General features: G+C 45.0%; 2 protein-coding genes across 2 annotated transcripts in view; one reads left to right on the top strand and one right to left on the bottom strand.

The window, feature by feature from the left end:
- HSF1 (heat shock transcription factor 1) overlaps positions 1-9388 on the bottom strand; it is a 48187-nt gene extending 38799 nt beyond the window's left edge. Inside the window, 4 exon segments of the mRNA XM_033081240.2 lie at positions 460-582; positions 1762-1775; positions 5655-5763; positions 9247-9388. Coding sequence (XP_032937131.1) covers positions 460-582; positions 1762-1775; positions 5655-5763; positions 9247-9363 — 363 coding nt within the window. The 5' untranslated portion in view covers positions 9364-9388.
- Positions 9389-10359: 971 nt separating this feature from the next.
- The window catches only part of BOP1 (BOP1 ribosomal biogenesis factor), a 101209-nt gene continuing 91349 nt past the window's right edge, over positions 10360-20219 (top strand). The window contains exons 1-2 of the mRNA XM_033078558.2: positions 10360-10588; positions 14685-14873. Of these exons, the coding sequence (XP_032934449.1) occupies positions 10580-10588; positions 14685-14873 (198 nt within the window). The 5' untranslated portion in view covers positions 10360-10579. The remainder of the gene's footprint in view (positions 10589-14684; positions 14874-20219) is intronic.

The raw sequence follows: 20219 nt of genomic DNA, 5'->3' as shown, positions 1-20219 counted from the left end.
TTTATTAATTATTTCAAATCCCATTTTTGCTGTTTATTATTATTTCAAATTCAATTTTTTCTCTTCATTAATTATTTCAAATCCATTTTTTCTGCTTATTAATTATTTCAAATCCCAAGATTTTTTCTGTTTATTATTCCCAATCCCAGGACTTTTAACACATTTTTCTGACAAATCCCAGGATATTTTTAATTTTTAAATGACTTTTTAATTTTTATTTTTTGATTTTTTAATGAGGAATCCCAGGATAATTAACAGATTTTCTAATGACAAATCCCAGGATATTTTTAATTTTTAATGATTTCTTAATTTTGATTTTTTGATTTTTTCATGACGAATCCCAGGATATTTCAGAGATTTTTTAATGACGAATCCCAGGATTTTTCCCAGATTTTTCCCAGATTTTTGTGACAAATCCCAGGATTTTTTGTGTTTATTATTGCACATTATCCCACTCACACTGGTGACTTTCCTCTTGATGTTCTCCAGGAGCTGCTCCTGGCCCCTGAGGAAGAAGGGATGCTGGAATTCCGTGTCGTCCTTGTCCGGCTTCACCAGCCCGCCCTGCTCGATGTGCACCACCTTCTGAAGCCATCTGGGATCAGAAATATGGATTAAAATGGGATTAAAAATGGAGAAAAATGGGGGAAAATGGGGAAAAAATTGGATTAAATTGGATTAAAATTGGATTAAAAATGGGGGAAATATGAGGGAAATACGGGGAAAATATGGGATTAAAATGGGGAAAAAAAATGGGGAAATTTGGATTAAAATGGGATTAAAATGGGATAAAAATGGGATTAAAATGGGATAAAAAAGGGATTAAAAATGGGGAAAAATGGGATTAAAAATGGGGAAAAAATGGGATTAAATATGGGATAAAATACGGGATTAAATATGGGATTCCAAAGGGCTTCACCAGCCCACCCTGCTCGATGTGCACCACCTTCCTGAAGCCATCTGGGGTCAAAATATGGGATTAAAATTGGATTAAAAACGGGGAAAAATGAGATAAAAATGGTATTAAAATTGGATTAAAATTGGATTAAAAATGGGGAAAATACGGGGGAAATATGGGGAAAATATGGGATAAAACGGGGAAAAAATGGGGAAAAATGGGATAAAAATGGGATAAAAATGGGATAAAAATGGATTAAAATGGAATTAAATATGGGATTAAATATGGGATTAAATGGGATTAAATATGGGATTAAATATGGGATTAAATATGGGATTAAATATAGGATCACAAAGGGCTTCACCAGCCCGCCCTGCTCGATGTGCACCACCTTCCTGAAGCCACCTGGGGGGGAAAAATGGGATAAAAATGGGATTAAAAATGGAGAAAAATGGGATTAAAATGGGGTTAAAATTGGATTAAATTGGATTAAAAATGGGGGAAATACGGGGGAAATACGGGGAAAATATGGGATAAAAACGGGGGAAAAAATGGGGGAAAATTGGATTAAAATGGGATTAAAATGGGATAAAAATGGGATTAAAATGGGATTAAAATGGGATTAAATGGGATTCAAAATGGGATTAAATGGGATTTAAAATGGGATTAAATGGGATTAAAATATGGGATCACAAAGGGCTTCACCAGCCCGCCCTGCTTGATGTGCACCACCTTCCTGAAGCCATCTGGGATCAGAAATATGGATTAAAATTGGATTAAAAATGGGATTAAATATGGGATTAAATGGATTAAATATGGGATCCCAAAGGCTTCACCAGCCCGCCCTGCTCGATGTGCACCACCTTCCTGAAGCCATCTGGGGGGAAAATGGGGAAAAATGGGATTAAAATGGGATTAAAATGGGATTAAATGGGATTAAATGGGATTAAAATTGGATTAAAAATGGGGAAATATGGGGGAAATACGGGGAAAATACGGGAGAAAAAGGGGGAAAAAATTGAGAAAAAATGGGGGAAATATGGGATTAAAAATGGGATTAAAATGGGGAAAATATGGGATTAATATGGGGGAAATATGGGATTAAAATGAGATTAAAATGGGGGGAAATGGGATTAAGGTTGGATTAAAATGTGATTAAAAATGGGGAAAATGATATAAAACTGGGATTAAATGGGGAAAAGATGGAGAAATATGGGATTAAAATGGGATTAAAATGGGATTAACATTGGAGGAAATATGGGGGAAATGTGGAGGAAAAGTGGGGGAAAATGGGATAAAAATGGGATAAAAATGGGATAAAAATGGAATAAAAATTGGATTAAAAACAGGGAAAAATGGGATTAAAAATAGGAAACTGAGATAAAATTGTACTAAAAATAGGGAAAAATTGGATTCAAAATTGGGGGAAAATGGGGATTAAAAATGGGGGAAATATGGGGAAAATATGGATAAAACGGGGAAAAAATGGGGAAAAATGGGATTAAAATGGGATTAAAATGGGATAAAATGGGATAAATATGGATTAAATGAGATTAAATATGGGATTAAATGGGATTAAAAATGGGATTAAAATGGGGAAAAAAGAGATAAAATGGTATTAAAATGGTATTAAATTTGGATAAAAAATGGGGAAATATGGGGGAAATATGGATTACATATGGGATAAAATTAGATTAAAATGGGGGAAATATGGGATAAAAATAGAGGGGAAATAGGATTAAAATGGGATTAAAATGGGATTAAAATGGAATAAAATGGGGGGAAATAGGGATTAAAATGGGATTAAAATGGGATTAAAATCCAGAAAAAATGGGACTAAAAATGGGGAAATATGGATTAAAAATGGGATTAAAATGGAGAAAATATGGGATTATATGGGGGAAATACAGGATTAAAATGGGATTTAAATGGGGGAAAATTGGATTAAATTGGATTAAAATGGATTAAAATTGGATTAAAATGAGATTAAAAATAGGGAAAATATAAAATGTGATAAAAATAGGGAAAAATAGGATTAAAATGGGGAAAATATGGGATTAAAACACAATAAAATGGGATTAAAAATGGGGAAAAATAGAGAAAATTATATAAAATGGGATTAAAACTGGATTAAAATGGGATTAAAAATGGGGGAAGTATGGGGGGAAATATGGGGAAATACAGATAAAAATGGGATTTAAAATGTGGAAAAAATGGGATTAAAATAGGATTAAGAACAGGGAAAAATGGGATTAAAAATAGAGAAAAATGGATTAAAATGGGATTAAAAATAGGGGAAATATGGGGAAATACGAGGGGAATATGGGATTAAAATGGGATAAAAAATAGGGAAAATGGGATTAAAAATGGGGAAAAATGGGATTAAAAATGGGGAAAAATTAAATAAAAATGGGATTAAAGTGAGATTAAAAATTGAGAAAATGGGATAAAAAATGGGGGGAATGGGATTAAAATGGGATTAAGTTGAATTAAATATGGGAATAAATATGGGATAAAATGGATTAAATATGGGATTAAAATGGGATTAAAATGGGATTAAAATGGGGGAAATATGGGGGGAAATATGGGGAAATACAGATAAAAATGATATTAAAATGTGGAAAAAATGGGATTAAAATGAGATTAAAATGGGGAAAATATGGGGGAAATATGGGATTAAATATGGGGAGAAAATTAGATTAAAATGGGGAAATATGGGATAAAAATAGGGGAGAAAATAGGATTAAAATGGGATTAAAATGGGAATAAAATGGGGGAAATATGGGATTAAAATGGGATTAAAAATAGGGGAAAAATGGGATAGAAATGGGGGAAATATGGGATTGAAAATAGGGAAAAGATGGGGGGAATATGGGGAAAAAATGGGATTAAAATGGGATTAAAATAGGGAAAATTGGATTAAAATTGTATTAAAATGGGGAAAAATGGATAAAAATGGTGAAAAATGGGATTAAAATGAGATCAAAATAGGATTAAAATGAAATTAAAATAGGATTAAAATGAGATCAAAATAGGATTAAAATGAGATCAAAATGGGGAAAAGATTGAGAGAAAATGTGAGAAAAATGGGTTTAAAATGGGATTAAAAATAGGGGAAATATGGGGGAAAATATGGGATAAAATGGGATTAAAATGGGATTAAAATGGGGAAAATGGGATTAAAATGGGATTGGATATGGAATTAAAAATGGGATTAAATATGGGATAAAAATGGGATTAAAATAGGATTAAAGTGGGATTAAAGTGGGATTGAATATGGGATAAAAGTGGGCTTAAAATGGGGGAAGTGGGCATTAAAATGGGATTAAAATTGGATTAAAATGGGATTAAAAACAGGGAAATACAGGATTAAAATAGGGAAAAATAGGATTAAAATGGGGAAAATGTGGGGGGAAATGGGATAAAATTAGAATAAAAAATGGAGAAAATATGGGATTAAAATGGGGGAAATATGGGGGAAAATGGGAAAAAATGGGATTATAAATGGGGGAAATGGGATTTAAAATAGAATAAAAATGGGGGAAATGGGATTAAAATAGAATAAAAATGGGGGAATGGGATAAATATGGGATTGAAATGCAGAAAAAATGTGAAATGGGGGAAAAGATGGGGAAATGGGGAAAAATGGGGAAAAATTAGAAAAAAGATTTTTAAAAAAGAGAAAAAAGATAACAAGAGAAAAAGAGAGAAAAGAGAAAAAAAAGAGAAAAAAAAGAGGAAAAAGAGAGAAAAAAGAGAGGAAAAAAGAGGAAAAAATATTAAAAAAGAGAAAAAATATTTTTAAAAAGTGAAAAAAAATGAGAAAAAAAGAGGAAAAAAAGAAAAAAAGAGAAAAAAAGAAAAAAAAGAGGAAAAAAAGAGAAAAAAAAGAGAACAAAAGGGATTTTTGGGATTGTGGCACCCCCTACTGGAAATGATTGGAAAAATGGGAATAAATGGGAATATGGGAAGAAATGCTGGAATTCTGGGTGTCCCAGAAAAAATGGGAAAAAATGGGGAAAAGGGGAAAAAATGGAAAAAATGGGGAAAAATGGGGGAAATTGGAAAAGTGGGAAAAATGGAGAAAAAATGGAGAAAAAATGGGGAAAAAATGGGGAAAAAATGGGGAAAAAATGGGGAAAAAATGGGAAAAAAAGAGAAACAAAAGGGGAAAAAATGGGACAAAAATTGGAAAAAATTGGAAAAAAATGGCAAAAAAATGGCAAAAAATTCGAAAAACATAAAAAAAATTGGAAAAAAATGGGAAAAAAATGGGAAAAAATGGGAAAAAAATGGGAAAAATGGGAAAAAATGGGGAAAAATGGGGAAAAAATGGGAAAAAAATGGGAAAAAATGGGGAAAAAATGGGGAAAAATGGGGGAAAAATGGGGGAAAAATGGGGAAAAAAATGGGAAAAAATGGGAAAAAATGGGAAAAAAAATGAAAATAATTGAAAAAAAATGGAAAATGGGGGAAAAAATTGGAAAAAAATTGGAAAAAAATTGGAAAAAATGGAAAAAATGGGACAAAAATGGGACAAAAATTGGAAAAAAAATGGAAAAAAAATGGAAAAAAAAATGGAAAAAAAAATGGAAAAAAATTGGAAAAAAAGGAAAAAAAAAGGCAAAAAAAATTCGAAAAAAAAGGGAAAAAAATGGGAAAAAAATTGGAAAAAAATTGGAAAAAAATCAGAAAAAAATGGGAAAAAACTTGGAAATAATTCCCAACTTTGCCTGGAATGTTGAGGAATACTCACACATGTTGAGCTGTCTCACAAAGCTGGCCATGTTGTTGTGTTTGAAATATTTGGGCAGCACCTCCTTGGAGAACTGGCCCTGGTCGAACACGTGGAAGCTGCTCCCGCTCTGGAAAATGAAAAAAAAATTGGGAAAAATCAACAAAATTGGGGTCATTTCAAGCCCTCTGGAATTGTGGGATTATTCCAGATTTATGCTGGAATTTCCAGGGTTGAGGGGTTTTTTTTTTGGAATTTTTTTTGGATTTTTTTTTTAATTTTTGTGGATTTTTTTGGATTTTTTTTGGAATTTTTTTTATTTTTTCTGGGATTTTTTGATTTTTTTTTGAATTTTTGGGAATTTTTTTTTAATTTTTTTTAATTTTTTTTGGATTTTTTTGGAATTTTTTTTACCTCAAATTCCAGCCCAGAATTCCAGGATTTTTCCAGAAATTCCAGCCCAGAATTCCAGGATTTTTCCAGAGATTCAAGTCCAGAATTCCAGGATTTTACCTGAAATTCCAACCTGGAATTCCAGGATTTTCCAGCCAGGAATTCCAAGATTTTTCCTGAAATTCCAGCCCAGAATTCCAGGATTTCACTCAGGATTCCAGCCTGGAATTCCAGGATTTTTCCCAGGGATTCCAGCCCAGAATTCCAAGATTTTACCTGAAATTCCAGCCTGGAATTCCAGGATTTTTCCAGGGATTCCAGCCAGGAATTCCAGGATTTTTCCAGAGATTCCAGCCCAGAATTCCAGGATTTCTCTCAGGATTCCAGGATTTTCCAGTCAGGAATTCCAAGATTTTTCCTGAAATTCCAGCCCAGAATTCCAGGATTTCACTCAGGATTCCAGCCCAGATTTCAAGGATTTTTTCCAGAAATTCCAGTCCAGAATTCCAGGATTTTTCCAGGGATTCCAGCCCAGAATTCCAGGATTTCACCCAGAATTCCAACCCAGAATTCCAGAATTTTTCCTGAAATTCCAGCCCAGAATTCCAAGATTTTACCTGAAATTTCCAACCTGGAATTCCAGGATTTTCCAGCCAGGAATTTCAGGATTCTTCCAGAGATTCCAGCCAAGAATTCCAGGATTTTACCTAAAATTCCATCCAGAATTCCACCAGAGATTCCAGTCTGGAATTCCAGGATTTCACCCAGAATTCCAATCCAGAATTCCAAGATTTCACTCAGAATTCCAGGATTTTGCAGCCAGGAATTCCAGGATTTTTCCAGAGATTCCAGCCCAGAATTCCAGGATTTTTCACCCAGAATTCCAGGATTTTTCCAGGGATTCCAACCTGGAATTCCAGGATTTCACCCAGAATTCCAGCCCAGAATTCCAGGATTTCACTCAGGATTCCAGCCTGGAATTCCAGGATTTTCCAGGGATTCAAGCCAGGAATTCCAGGATTTTTCCAGAGATTCCAGCCCAAAATTCCAGGATTTTTCCAGAGATTCCAACCCAGAATTCCAAGATTTTAGTCAGGATTCCAGCCCGGAATTCCAGGATTCCATTTAGGATTCCAGCCTGGAATTCCTGGATTTTTCCAGCCAGGAATTCCAAGATTTCACCTGAAATTCCAGCCCAGAATTCCAGGATTTTTCATCCAGGAATTCCAGCATTCTTTCAGAGTATCCAGCCCAGAATTCCAAGATTTTTTCCAGAATTCCAGCCCACAATTCCAGGATTTTTCCAGGGATTCCAGCCCAGAATTCCAAGATTTCACTCAGAATTCCAGCCAGAAATTCCAGGATTTTTCCAGCCAGGAATTCCAGGATTTTACTCAGGATTCCAGCCTGGAATTCCAGGATTTTTCCTGAAATTCCAGCCTGGAATTCCAGGGGAATATTCCTAAAAATCCCAACCTAAACCTCTCCAGAAAAAGGCCAGGAAAATGCAATTCCAATGGAAAAAAAAAAAAAAAAAAAAAAAAGGGAGGGAAAAAAATCTGGGATTTGAAGTTAAATTATGAGACAGTCCATGAAAATTCCATGAAAATTCCATAAAAATTCCATGAAAATTCCATGAAAAAGTCCATGAAAATTCCATGAAAATTCCATAAAAATTCCATGAAAATTCCATGAAAAAGTCCATGAAAATTCCATGAAAATTCCATAAAAATTCCATGAAATCTCCATGAAAAATTCCATGAAAATTCCATGAAAATTCCATGAAAATTCAATGAAAAATCCATGAAAATTCAATGAAAAATTCCATGAAAATTCCATGAAAATTCCATGAAAATTCCATGAAAATTCCATGAAGAAATCAATGAAAAAATTCATGAAAAATTCCATGAAAATTCCATGTTCTGGCACAGGAAAAGGGAATTTTCCAAGGGAAATGTTGGGAATGGTGTGGGATATTGGGATCTGCCTGGAAAGGAATTCCAGGAAAAAAAATAAATTAAAATTACAGGAATTCCTGGGAAAATTAAAAAAAAAATTAAAAAAAAAAATTAAAAAAAAAAAACCAGGAAAAAGCAGGGAAATCCTATGGGGAAAAAAACCTGGGAATTCCTTGGGGAAAAAAAAAAAAAACAGGATTTCCTTAAAAGCACAAAAATCCAGGAATGTTTATTAAACCTGGACAAGGCAGGAAATTCCTGAATCCTGAGAAAAAACCATGGAATTTTTGGCAAAAAAAAAAAAAAAAAATCGACAATTCCTGAGGGGAAAAGTTGGAATTTTGGGATGAGGATGGAAAAAATCAGGAGCTGGAAAACTCCCACTCCATAAAATCCAAATTTTTCCTGGGATTTCCAGAGCTTCACCTTCCCAAATCCTGGAATTCCAACACCAAGGGAAAAACAGAAATTTGGAACATGGACACAGATGGAGAAATCTTTTCCAAAATGAAAAAAAAAAAACAGGTTTAAGGTTTAAAAATGAATTTTAGGAATTGTATCTGTTTTTTCTGCAATGGGAAACAGAATTTTTTCAGCTGCAGGGGAAAAATTTGGGAATTTTTTGGGAATTTTTGGGATGGGATGAATTCCCTGAGAATTCTTTTGGATTTAAGATTTTCCCAAGGGGAAAAAAAAGGGAAAATTAAGGAAAATCAACCAGAATTGCAGCAAAAAATGGCAAATCCACCTCCCTGGGTTTATCCTTGGATAAATTCCTCGGGAATTCGCTGGGGGACAGGAATTCCTTCCCAATATTCCACAAAAAAAATTCCCTATTTCCAATTTCTCCAGCTTCTATCCCAACAGCTCTCCCAGAAAAAACAAAAAAAACCAACAAAACGCTTCGGGATCTCCCGGAATTCCCAAATTTATTCCCTCAATCCCGGAATTATCCTCTCATTATTCCCTAATTAGCGGCTCCCGCTGTTATCCCGCTCCAAAGGTCGTCCCAACCCTCGGCGCTTTGTTTACGTTTTTATTTCCCTCCTTATCTCGCACGTTGCCGCTCCGGAAAAGCGGGAATTTAGGATTTTAGCGGGGTTTTAACGGGGTTTTAGCGGGATTTTAACGGGAATTCCCAGAGGAACGGGCCAGGCCTCAGGGCCCAGCGCAGGCCGCGGGCGCTGCCCTCAGCCGGGCCGGGCCGGGCCGGGAATCCCCGCCCGCTCCGCTCCTTCCCCGCCGCCGAACCGGGAACTCACCGGGCTCCAGCAGATCAAGGCGTCGGTGTCGGGATCCTCCACGAGCGTCCAGAGTTTGGTGAGGAAGGCGGGCACGTTACTGGGCCCCGCGCCCGCCGCCGCGCCGGGGCCGTCCATGGCCGCGCCCTCACGGCGGGGGCGGGAAGGGCTCCGGGAGACCCCGTGCGAGCGCGCCCGCTACCAAAGGCGGGAAGGGCCGGGAGCGGCGGCGGCGGCGGCGGGACGCGGCATGGCCGCCGCCATCTTGGAGGGGCGGTGTGAGGGGGCGGCGCGCGGCGCATGCGCGGCCACGCCCACTGCGCGCAAACGGTGCTGTTAGGCTAGGAAGAGGGCGTGGTTTGCTTTATAAGCCACGCCCCTTTCCGTTAGCCACGCCTATTGCACGTTGGGGAACCCCCCGGAGGGGCGGGGCTTTAGTGTTTGGATACGCCCCCTTGTGTTGTAAGAGAGAAGGGGCGGGGCTTTGGCCTCTTGGCCACGCCCACTTGTTATAGGGGAAGGGAAGGATGTGGAACGAGGGGTGTAGGGACACGCCCACTCGCATTAGACCACGCCCACTGCCTATGGAGGACCAGCCATGGGCAGGGCTAGCACATTAGAACACCCCCCTTATCGCTCAGGCCACGCCCATTTCTTTAGAAGCCCCGCCCCTTTCTTGTGCTGGTTTAGTTTAACCCGATGGGGCAGGACACGGCCACTCAGAACAGGCCACGCCCTCTACCCGTCCCTGGCATGGCTTGGGCGTGGCTATTGCCACCTGGCCACGCCCCCTGCCCATAGAGACCCAGCCCAGCACACCTGGCCACGCCCTCTGTCCATTTTTTGCAGGGTGTGGGCGGGGTTCTCACAGGGTGACACCTCCAATGGAGTGGACACGCCCCTGTGCGCACCGGCCCCGCCCTCCCCTCTGGACACGCCCTTTTTCCCCTCTCTGACCACGCCCCTTTCCTATTACCACCATGGCGCGCCAGGCACGCCCCCAAACGTTTCTGGCCACGCCCCTTCCGCTAAGCCCCGCCTCCTTCGCGGCGCTCTCACCGCCTTTGGCGCGGCTGCCGCTGCGCGCATGCGCGGTCCCGGCAGCGCGACGCCCTTTTGCGCATGCGCACTCTGATTTCACATTTTCCCGCGCTGCCACTCATTTCCCGTTCCCTTTCCCGTTATCTTTTCCCGTTCTCTTCTCTCGTTCCCGCTATCCCGCCCGCCTGGTAGCGGGATCCCCTCCCTCGGGAGCGGCGCGGAGCCGCGGGAAGGCGGAAGCGCGGCGGGCGGGGGCGTGGCCGTCCCTCTGACCCGCGCCCACGTGTTCGGCGGCGCACGCGGAGCCGCCACCATGGAGCAGGTCCGGGGGTGACCGGGAAGGGAGAGACAGGGGGGGACACTCGGGGTTGTCATGGCAACGGGGAGGGAGGGGACACTCACGGGATTGTCATGGCAACGGGGAGGAGGCTGGCCTGGTCCCGGTGAGTGGGGGCCGTGAAATGGCGGGGAGGGGTCCGGCCTGGTGTCCGTGAGGGGGAACCGGCACTGGGGGGGGGTCTGTCCTTGGAGTTTGGGCTCCTGAGGGGGAAACTGCTTCTACCCCGGTGAGGGGGGAGCGGGAAATTTAGCGGAGTCCGGCCTGGTGTCGGTGAGGGGGAACCCAGCAGTGAGCGGGGATTTGGTCTCCTGAGGGGGGAACCCGGTTGTGTCCCGGTGAGAGAGGTCCAGTCTTGAACTGAGGGGGAATTTTGGCAATTTGGGGAGAGTCTGGCCTGGTCTCCGTGAGGGGAGACCCAGGAATGGAGGGATCCAGCCTGGTCTCCGTGAGAGGAAAAGCCAGCACTGAGGAGGATTTGGGTTCCTGAGGGGGAATTTGGGTTCCTGAGGGGGGATTTGGGTTCCTGAGGGAGGATTTGGGCTCTTGAAGAGGGATTTGGGTTCCTGAGGGGGAACGCGGCTCTGTCCCAGTGAAGGGGGACGGGGAAATGAGAGGAGTCCGGCCAGGTCTCCATGAGGGGAAAACCCAACAGTGACGGAGGATTTGGGGCTTCTGAGGAGGGAATTTGGGTTCCTGAGGGGGAATTTGGGCTCTTGAGGGGGAACTCGGCTCTGTCCCAGTGAAGGGGGACCCCATAACCTGGGGGCTCCGGCCTGGATTCCATGAGGGTAAAACCCAACAATGAGGAGGAATTTGTGCTCCTGAGGGGGAATTTGGGCTCTTGTGAGGGGATTTGGGCTCCTAAGAGGGCTGAACACAGCTCTGTCCTCGTGAGGGGGGTCCAGCCTTGAACTGAAGGAGAATTTTGGCAATTTGAGGAGAGTCTGGCCTGGTCTCTGTGAGAGGAGACCTGGGAGTGGAGGGGTCCAGCCTGGTCTCCATGAGGGGAAAACCCAACAGTGAGGAGAGATTTGGGCTCCTGAGGGGGGATTTGGGCTCCTGAGGAGGGATTTTGGCTCCTAAGAGAGGATTTGGGTTCATGAGGGAGAACTCAGCTCTATCCCAGTGAAGGGGGACCCCATAACCTGGGGGCTCCGGCCTGGATTCCATGAGGGTAAAACCCGACAATGAGGAGGAATTTGTGCTCCTGAGGGGGAATATGGGCTCTTGTGAGGGGATTTGGGCTCCTGAGAGGGGTGAATACCGCTCTGTCCCCAATGAGAGGGGTCCAGCCTTGAACTGAAGGGGAATTTTGGCAATTTGAGGAGAGTCTGGCCTGGTCTCTGTGAGGGGGGACCCAGGAATGGAGGGGTCCAGACTGGTCTTTATGAGGGGAAAACCCAACAGTGAGGAGGGGTTTGGGCTCCTGATGGGGAATTTGGGCTCCTGAGCGGGGAATTTGGGCTCCTGAGAAGGAATTTGGGCTCCTGAGGAGGAATCCGGCTCTGTCCCAGGGAAGGGGGACCCAGGAATGGAGGGGTCCAGCCTGGTCTCCATGAGGGCAAAACCCAACAGTGAGATTTGTGCTCCTGAGGGGGGATTTGGGCTCCTAAGAGGGGATTTGGGTTCCTGAGGGGGAATTTGGTTTCCTGAAGGGGATTTGGGCTCCTGAGGGGGGGATTTGGGCTCCTAAGAGGGGATTTGGCTTCCTGAGAGGGGATTTGGGCTACTGACAGGGAACCCAGCTCTGTCCCAGGGAAGGCAGATCCCATAACCTGGGGGGCTTCAGCTTGGTGTCTGTGAGGGGAAAACCTGACAGTGAGGGGGAATTTGTGCTAATGAGGGGGAATTTGGGCTCCTGTGAGGGGATTTGGGCTCCTGAGAGGGGTGAATACCGCTCTGTCCTGGTGAGGCGGGTCCGGCCTTGAACTGAAGGGGAGTTTTGGCAATTTGAGGAGAGTCTGGCCTGGTCTCTGTGAGGGGGGACCCAGGAGTGGTGGGGTCCAACCTGGTCTCCATGAGGGGAAAACCCAACAGTGAGGAGGGATTGGGGCTTCTGAGGGGGAATTTGGGCTCCTGAGAGGGTATTTGGGTTCCTGAAGGGGATCTCGGCTCTGTCCCGGTGAGGGGTGACCCCATAACTTGAGGGCTCCGGTGTGGACTCCATGAGGGGAAAACCCAACAGTGAGGAGGAATTTGTGCTCCTGAGGGCGAATTTGGGCTCTTATGAGGGGATTTGGGCTCCTAAGAAGGGTGAACACGGCTCTGTCCTCCTGAGGGGGGTCCAGCCTTGAGCTGAAAGGGAATTTTGGCAATTTGAAGAGAGTCTGGCCTGGTCTCCATGAGGGGGGACCCGGGAGTGGTGGGATCCAGCCTGGTCTCCATGAGGGGAAAACCCAACAGTGAGGGGGACTTTGGGCTTCTGAGGGGGAATTTGGGCTCCTGAGAGGGGATTTGGGCTCCTGAGGGGGGATTTGGGCTCCTGAGGAGGGATTTTGTCTTCTAAGAGAGGATTTGGGTTCCTGAGGAGGAATTTTGGCTTCTAAGAGAGGATTTGGGTTCCTGAGGAGGAACTTGGCTCTGTCCCAGTGAGGGGAGACTGGGAATGAGGGGGGGTCCGGCCTATTCTCCGTGAGGGAAAAACCCAATAATGAGGAGGGATTTGTGCTCCTGAGGGAGGATTTGGGCTCCTGAGGAGGAATTTGGCTCCTAAGAGAGGATTTGGGTTCCTGAGGGAGAATCCAACTCTATCCCAGTGAAGGGGGACCCCATAACCTGGGGGCTCTGGCCTGGATTCCATGAGGGTAAAACCCAACAAGGAGGAGTAATTTGTGCTCCTGAGGGGGAATATGGGCTCTTGTGAGGGGATTTGGGCTCCTAAGAGGGCTGAACACAGCTCTTTTCCGGTGAGGGGGGTCCAGCCTTGAACTGAAGGAGAATTTTGTCAATTTGAGGAGAGTCTGGCCTGGTCTCTGTGAGAGGAGACCCGGGAATGGAGGGGTCCGGCCTGGTCTCTGTGAGGGGAAAACCCAGCAGTGATGGAGGATTTGGACTCCTGAGAGGGGATTTGGGCTCCTGAAGTGGGATTTGGGCACCTGAGGGGGGAATTTGGGCTCCTGAGGGGGATTTGGGTTCGTGAGGGGGAACTCGGCTCTGTCCCAGGGAAAGGGGACCGGGAAATGAGGGGGGGTCCGGCCTGTTCTCCGTGAGGGAAAAACCCAATAATGAGGAGGGATTTGTGCTCCTAAGAGGGAATTTGGTCTCTTGTGAGGGGATTTGGGTTCCTGAGGGGGAACCCAGCTCTATCCCAGTAAAGGTGGACCCCATAACTTGGGGACTCTGGCCTGGTCTCCGTGAGGGGAAAACCCTACAATGAGGAGGGATTTGTGCTCCTGAGGGAGGATTTGGGCTCCTGAGGAGGAATTTTGGCTCCTAAGAGAGGATTTGGTTACTGAGGAGGAATCCAGCTCTATCCCAGTGAAGGGGGACCCCATAACCTGGGGGCTCCAGCCTGGACTCCATGAGGGGAAAACACAACAGTGACAGAGGATTTGGGCTCCTGAGGAGGAATTTTGGGCTCCTGAAGGGGTGACCCAGCCCTGTCCTGGTGAGGAGAGCCCCAATAATTGATGGGTCTGGTCTGGCCTTGTCCTGAGGGGGGTTCCAGTAACTGGGTGGGGTTCTGGCCTCATCCTGAGGGGATTTGGGTGTCTGATTTCTGATTTTATCCTGAGCTGGCTCCAGCCTGGTCCTGAGGGGATTTGGGATTTGGGGGTGTTTGATTTCTGATTTTATCCTGAGCTGAGTCCAGCCTGGTCCTGAGGGGATTTGGGATTTGGGGGGGCTGATTTCTGATTTTATCCTGAGCTGGCTCCAGCCTGGTCCTGAGGGGATTTGGGATTTAGGAGGGTCTGATTTCTGATTTTATCCTGAGGGGCTCCAGCCTGGTCCTGAGGGATGACTCCAAACTTTGGGGTTCCAGCAATGTGGGGGTGTCCCCACCCAGCCCTGCCAGGCTCAGGGTCCCCCCCTGTCCCCTCCTGTCCCCCCTGTGACCCTGCTGTCCCCTCCCTTGCAGCCCAGCCTCTCCTCAGACACCCAGGAGCTGTCAGAGAGCGAGGAGAGCGTTTATTCCGGCCTGGAGGATTCGGGGAGTGACAGCGAATCCTCAGGGAGTGCTGAGGAGGAGGAGGAGGAAGAGGAAGATGAAGATGAAGAAGAAGATGAAGAAGAATCCTCTGGCAGCCCTTCAGCTCCCCAGACACAGGTAAGGCTTTGAGCTGATTTTTCCCTGAATTTTGGGGGGCTCCATCCCACTCCTGACCCATTCCTGGGATACTCCCAAAATCCAGGCTCTTCCTGCTCCAGTTTTCCAGGAGGAGCAGGAATTACCAATTTATATTTGGTTTGGTTTAGGGTAAATTTGGGAGAGAATTTTTAAATAATTTTTTTTTTTTAGGAAATAGATTTAATTATTTATTTGGAAATTTGTGATTTTTTTGAGAGAAATGGAAACAAATTTGTTTATTTAACGAGAAAAAAATATAGTTTGGGGAGTGTTTTTCTGTTTTAGTTAGTTACAAAAATTAATTCCAAATCCCACATTTTGCCTCTCATCCTGGGATTCCTCATCCCAGATTTTCCTTTTCATTGTGGGATTCCTCATCCCAGATTTTCCTTTTCATTGTGGGATTCCTTCTCCCAGATTTTCCTCCTAATTCTGGAATTCCTTCTCCCAGATTTTGCCCCTAATTCTGGGGTTTCAAATCCCAGATTTTCCCTCTCATTCTGGGATTCCTCATCCCAGATTTTCCCTCTCATTCTGGGATTCCAAATCCTAGATTTTCCCTCTCAATTTAAGATGCCTCATCCCACATTTTCCCTCTCATTCTGGGATTCCTCATCCCAGATTTTCCCTCTCATCCCAAGATTCCCAAGGTTTGGGACTGAGGAGCCCAAAATTCCTTAATTGTGCCCCAATTCTGGGAAGGAAAGAGAAATTCCAGAGGCTGTAGAACTGGGAATTCCAGAACCTTTTCCAGGGGGTTTTGTGGGAGAGCTGGGGAGGGATTTGGGATGCAGGCTGGGGGGATGGGAAGCAGGGAATGGGATTTTCCTGTTCCCAAAATCCCAAATCCCAGAGCTGCCATTCCCCAAATCCCAAATCCCAAATCCCAGAGCTGCCATTCCCCAAATCCCAAATCCCAGAGCTGCCATTCCCCAAATCCCAAATCCCAAATCCCAGAGCTGCCATTCCCCAAATCCCAAATCCCAGAGCTGCCATTCCCCAAATCCCAAATCCCAAATCCCAGAGCTGCCATTCCCCAAATCCCAAATCCCAAATCCCAGCTCTGCCATTCCCCAAATCCCAAATCCCAAATCCCAGAGCTGCCATTCCCCAAATCCCAAATCCCAAATCCCAGAGCTGCCATTCCCCAAATCCCAAATCCCAAATCCCAGAGCTGCCATTCCCCAAATCCCAAATCCCAGCTCTGCCATTCCCCAAATCCCAGATCCCAGAGCTGCCATTCCCCAAATCCCAGAGCTGCCATTCCCCAAATCCCAAATCCCAAATCCCAGAGCTGCCATTCCCCAAATCCCAAATCCCAGAGCTGCCATTCCCCAAATCCCAAATCCCAGAGCTGCCATTCCCCAAATCCCAAATCCCAGAGCTGCCATTCCCCAAATCCCAGATCCCAGAGCTGCCATTCCCCAAATCCCAAATCCCAACTCTGCCATTCCCCAAGTCCCAAATCCCAAATCCCAGAGCTGCCATTCCCCAAATCCCAAATCCCAGAGCTGCCATTCCCCAAATCCCAAATCCCAAATCCCAGAGCTGCCATTCCCCAAATCCCAAATCCCAGCTCTGCCATTCCCCAAATCCCAGATCCCAGAGCTGCCATTCCCCAAATCCCAAATCCCAGCTCTGCCATTCCCCAAATCCCAGATCCCAGAGCTGCCATTCCCCAAATCCCAGAGCTGCCATTCCCCAAATCCCAAATCCCAAATCCCAGAGCTGCCATTCCCCAAATCCCAAATCCCAGAGCTGCCATTCCCCAAATCCCAAATCCCAGAGCTGCCGTTCCCCAAATCCCAAATCCCAAATCCCAGAGCTGCCATTCCCCAAATCCCAAATCCCAAATCCCAAATCCCAGCTCTCCCAGGGTTCCCATAAATGTTGACCCTTCCCTGTCAGCCTGGATTTCCTCCTGATGACTTCCAGCATTCCCAGATTTCTCTGGCAGCTCCTGGAGCTGCTGGAATTTTGGATTTGGTTTTTTTTTCCTGATCCAAGAAAAACTCAGGAATTGTTTAACTCTTTCCTTCCCACTGGGGTTGTGCCTGGAAATCCTGGATTGTTCTGGAAATCTCCAGGGCTGTTCCCAGAGCTCCCAAACTTTTCCAGGGTTGTTCCCACTTTTCTCCAGGACTTTTCCCAAAGCTCCCAAAATTTTCCAGGGCTGTTACCAAACTTTTCCAGGAATGTTCCCAGAGCTCTCACACCTCTCCAGGGCTTTTCCCAAAATTCCCAAATTTCTCCAGGACTGTTTCCAGAGCTCCCAAACTTTTCCAGGGCTGTTCCCAAACCATTCCAGGCTTTTCCCAAAATTCCCAGATTTCTCCAGGACTTTTCCCAAAGCTCCCAAACTTTTCCAGGGCTGTTCCCAAACTTCTCCAGGAATGTTCCCAGAGCTCTCCAGGGCTTTTCCCAAAATTCCCAAATTTCTCCAGTGCTTTTCCACAGCTCCCAAACTTTTCCAGGAATGTTCCCAAACTTCTCCAGGGATTTTTCCAAAGCTCCCAAATTTCTCCAGGACTTTTCCCAGAGTTCCCAAACATTCCCAGGATTGTTCCCAAACTTTTCCAGGAATGTTCCCAAACTTTTCCAGGAATATTCCCAGAGCTCCCAAATTTTTCCAGGGCTTTTCCCGAAATTTCCAAATTGCTCCAGGACTGTCCCAGAGCTCCCAAACTTTTCCAGGAATGTTCCCAAACTTTTCCAGGGTTGTTCCCAAACCTCTCCAGAACTTTTCCCAAAATTTCCAAATTTCTCCAGGGCTTTCCACAGCTCCCAAACTTTCCCAGGAATGTTCCCAAACTTCTCCAGGGCTTTTTCCAAAGCTCACAAATTTCTACAGGGATGTTCCCAGAGCTCCCAAACTTTTCCAGGGCTATTCCCAAACTTTTCCAGGAATGTTCCCAGAGCTCTCACACCTCTCCTGGGCTTTTCCCAAAATTTCCAAATTTCTCCAGGGCTTTTCCACAGCTTCCAAACTTTTCCAGGGCTGCTCTCAAATCACTCCAGAGATTTTTCCAAAGCTCCCAAATTTGTCCAGGAATGTTCCCAGAGCTTCCAAACTTTTCCAGGAATGTTCCCAAACTTTTCCAGGGATGCTCTCAAACCTCTCCAGGGATTCTTCCAAAGCTCCCAAATGTTGCCAGGGCTGTTCCCAAACTTTTCTAGGAATGTTCCCAAACTTTCCAGGAATATTCCCAGAGCTCCCAAATTTTTCCAGGGCTTTTCCCAAAATTCCCAAATTTCTCCAGGAATGTTCCACAACTCCCAAATTTTCCAGGGCTGTTCCCAGAGCTCTCAAACTTTTCCAGGATTGTTCCCAAACATTCCCAGGGCTGCTCCCAAACTTTTCCAGGGCTGTTTCCAGACTTTTCCAGGGATGTTCCCAGAGCTCTCACACCTGTCCAGGTCTTTTCCCAAAATTCCCAGATTTCTCCAGGGCTTTTCCAAAGCTCCCAAACTTTTCCAGGAATGTTCCCAAACCTCTCCAGGGCTTTTCCCAAAATTCCCAAATTGCTCCAGGAATGTTCCACAGCTCCCAAACATTCCCAGGGCTACTCCCAAACCTCTCCAGGGATTTTTCCAAAGCTCCCAAATGTTGCCAGGGCTGTTCCCAAACTTTTCCAGGAATGTTCCCAAACTTTTCCAGGAATGTTCCCAAACTTTCCAGGAATGTTCCCAGAACTCCCAAATTTTTCCAGGGCTTTTCCCAAAATTCCCAAATTTCTCCAGGGATGTTCCAGAGCTTCTAAACTTTTCCAGGAATGTTCCCAAACCTCTCCAGGGCTTTTCCCAAAATTCCCAAATTGCTCCAGGAATGTTCCACAGCTCCCAAACATTCCCAGGGCTACTCCCAAACCTCTCCAGGGATTTTTCCAAAGCTCCCAAATGTTGCCAGGGCTGTTCCCAAACTTTTCCAGGAATGTTCCCAAACTTTTCCAGGAATGTTCCCAAACTTTCCAGGAATGTTCCCAGAACTCCCAAATTTTTCCAGGGCTTTTCCCAAAATTCCCAAATTTCTCCAGGGATGTTCCAGAGCTTCTAAACTTTTCCAGGAATGTTCCCAAACCTCTCCAGGGCTTTTCCCAAAATTCCCAAATTGCTCCAGGAATGTTCCACAGCTTCCAAACTTTTCCAGGGCTGCTCTCAAATCACTCCAGAGATTTTTCCAAAGCTCCCAAATTTGTCCAGGAATGTTCGCAGAGCTCCCAAACATTTCCAGGGCTGTTCCCAAACCTCTCCAGGGATTTTTCCAAAGCTCCCAAACATTCCCAGGGCTGTTCTCAAACTTTTCCAGGAGTATTCCCAGAGCTCTCACACCTCTCCAGGGCTTTTCCCAAAATTCCCAAATTTCTCCAGGGATGTTTCACAGCTCCCAAACTTTTCAAGGAATGTTCCCAAACTTTTCCAGGACTTTTCCCAAAATTCCCAAATATTCCCAGAGCTGTTCCCAAACTTTTCCAGGGCTTTTTCCAGAGCTCCCAAAATTCTCCAGGAATGTTCCCAGAGCTCTCACACCTCTCCAGGGCTTTTCCCAAAATTCCCAAATTTCTCCAGGGCTTTTCCACAGCTCCCAAACTTTTCCAGGAATGTTCCCAAACTTTCCAGGAACGTTTCCAGAACTCCCAAATTTTTCCAGGGCTTTTCCCAAAATTCCCAAATTTATCCGGGGATGTCCCAGAGCTCCCAAACTTTTCCAGGACTGTTCCTAAACCTCTCCAGGGCTTTTCCCAAAATTCCCAGATTTCTCCAGGGCTTTTCCACAGCTTGCAAACTTTTCCAGGGCTGCTCTCAAATCACTCCAGAGATTTTTCCAAAGCTCCCAAATTTCTACAGGAATGTTCCCAGAGCTCCCAAACTTTTCCATAGCTGTTCCCAAACTTCTCCAGTAATGTTCCCAGAGCTCTCCAGAACTTTTCCCAAAATTCCCAAATTTCTCCAGGAATGTTCCACAGCTCCCAAAATTTTCCAGGACTGTTCCCAAACTTTCCCAGGAATGTTCCTAAACCTCTCCAGGGCTGTTCCCAAAATTCCCAGATTTCTCCAGGACTTTTCCCAGAGCTCCCAAACTTTTTCAGGGCTGTTCCCATACTTTTCCAGGGCTTTTCCCAAAATTCCCAGATTTCTCCAGGGCTGTTCCCACAGCTCCCAAACTTTCCCAGGATTGTTCCCAAACATTCCCAGGGCTGCTCCCAAACTTTTCCAGGGCTGTTCCAGACTTTTCCAGGGATGTTCCCAGAGCTCTCACACCTCTCCAGGGCTTTTCCCAAAATTCCCAAATTTCTTCAGGACTTTTCCCAGAGCTCCCAAACTTTT

This window comes from Catharus ustulatus, chromosome 1 (assembly GCF_009819885.2).
Source record: "Catharus ustulatus isolate bCatUst1 chromosome 1, bCatUst1.pri.v2, whole genome shotgun sequence".
Classification (NCBI taxonomy): Eukaryota; Metazoa; Chordata; class Aves; order Passeriformes; family Turdidae; genus Catharus; species Catharus ustulatus.
Note: the sequence above shows the minus strand (reverse complement) of the source record. Positions and strands in the feature narration are given on the sequence as shown.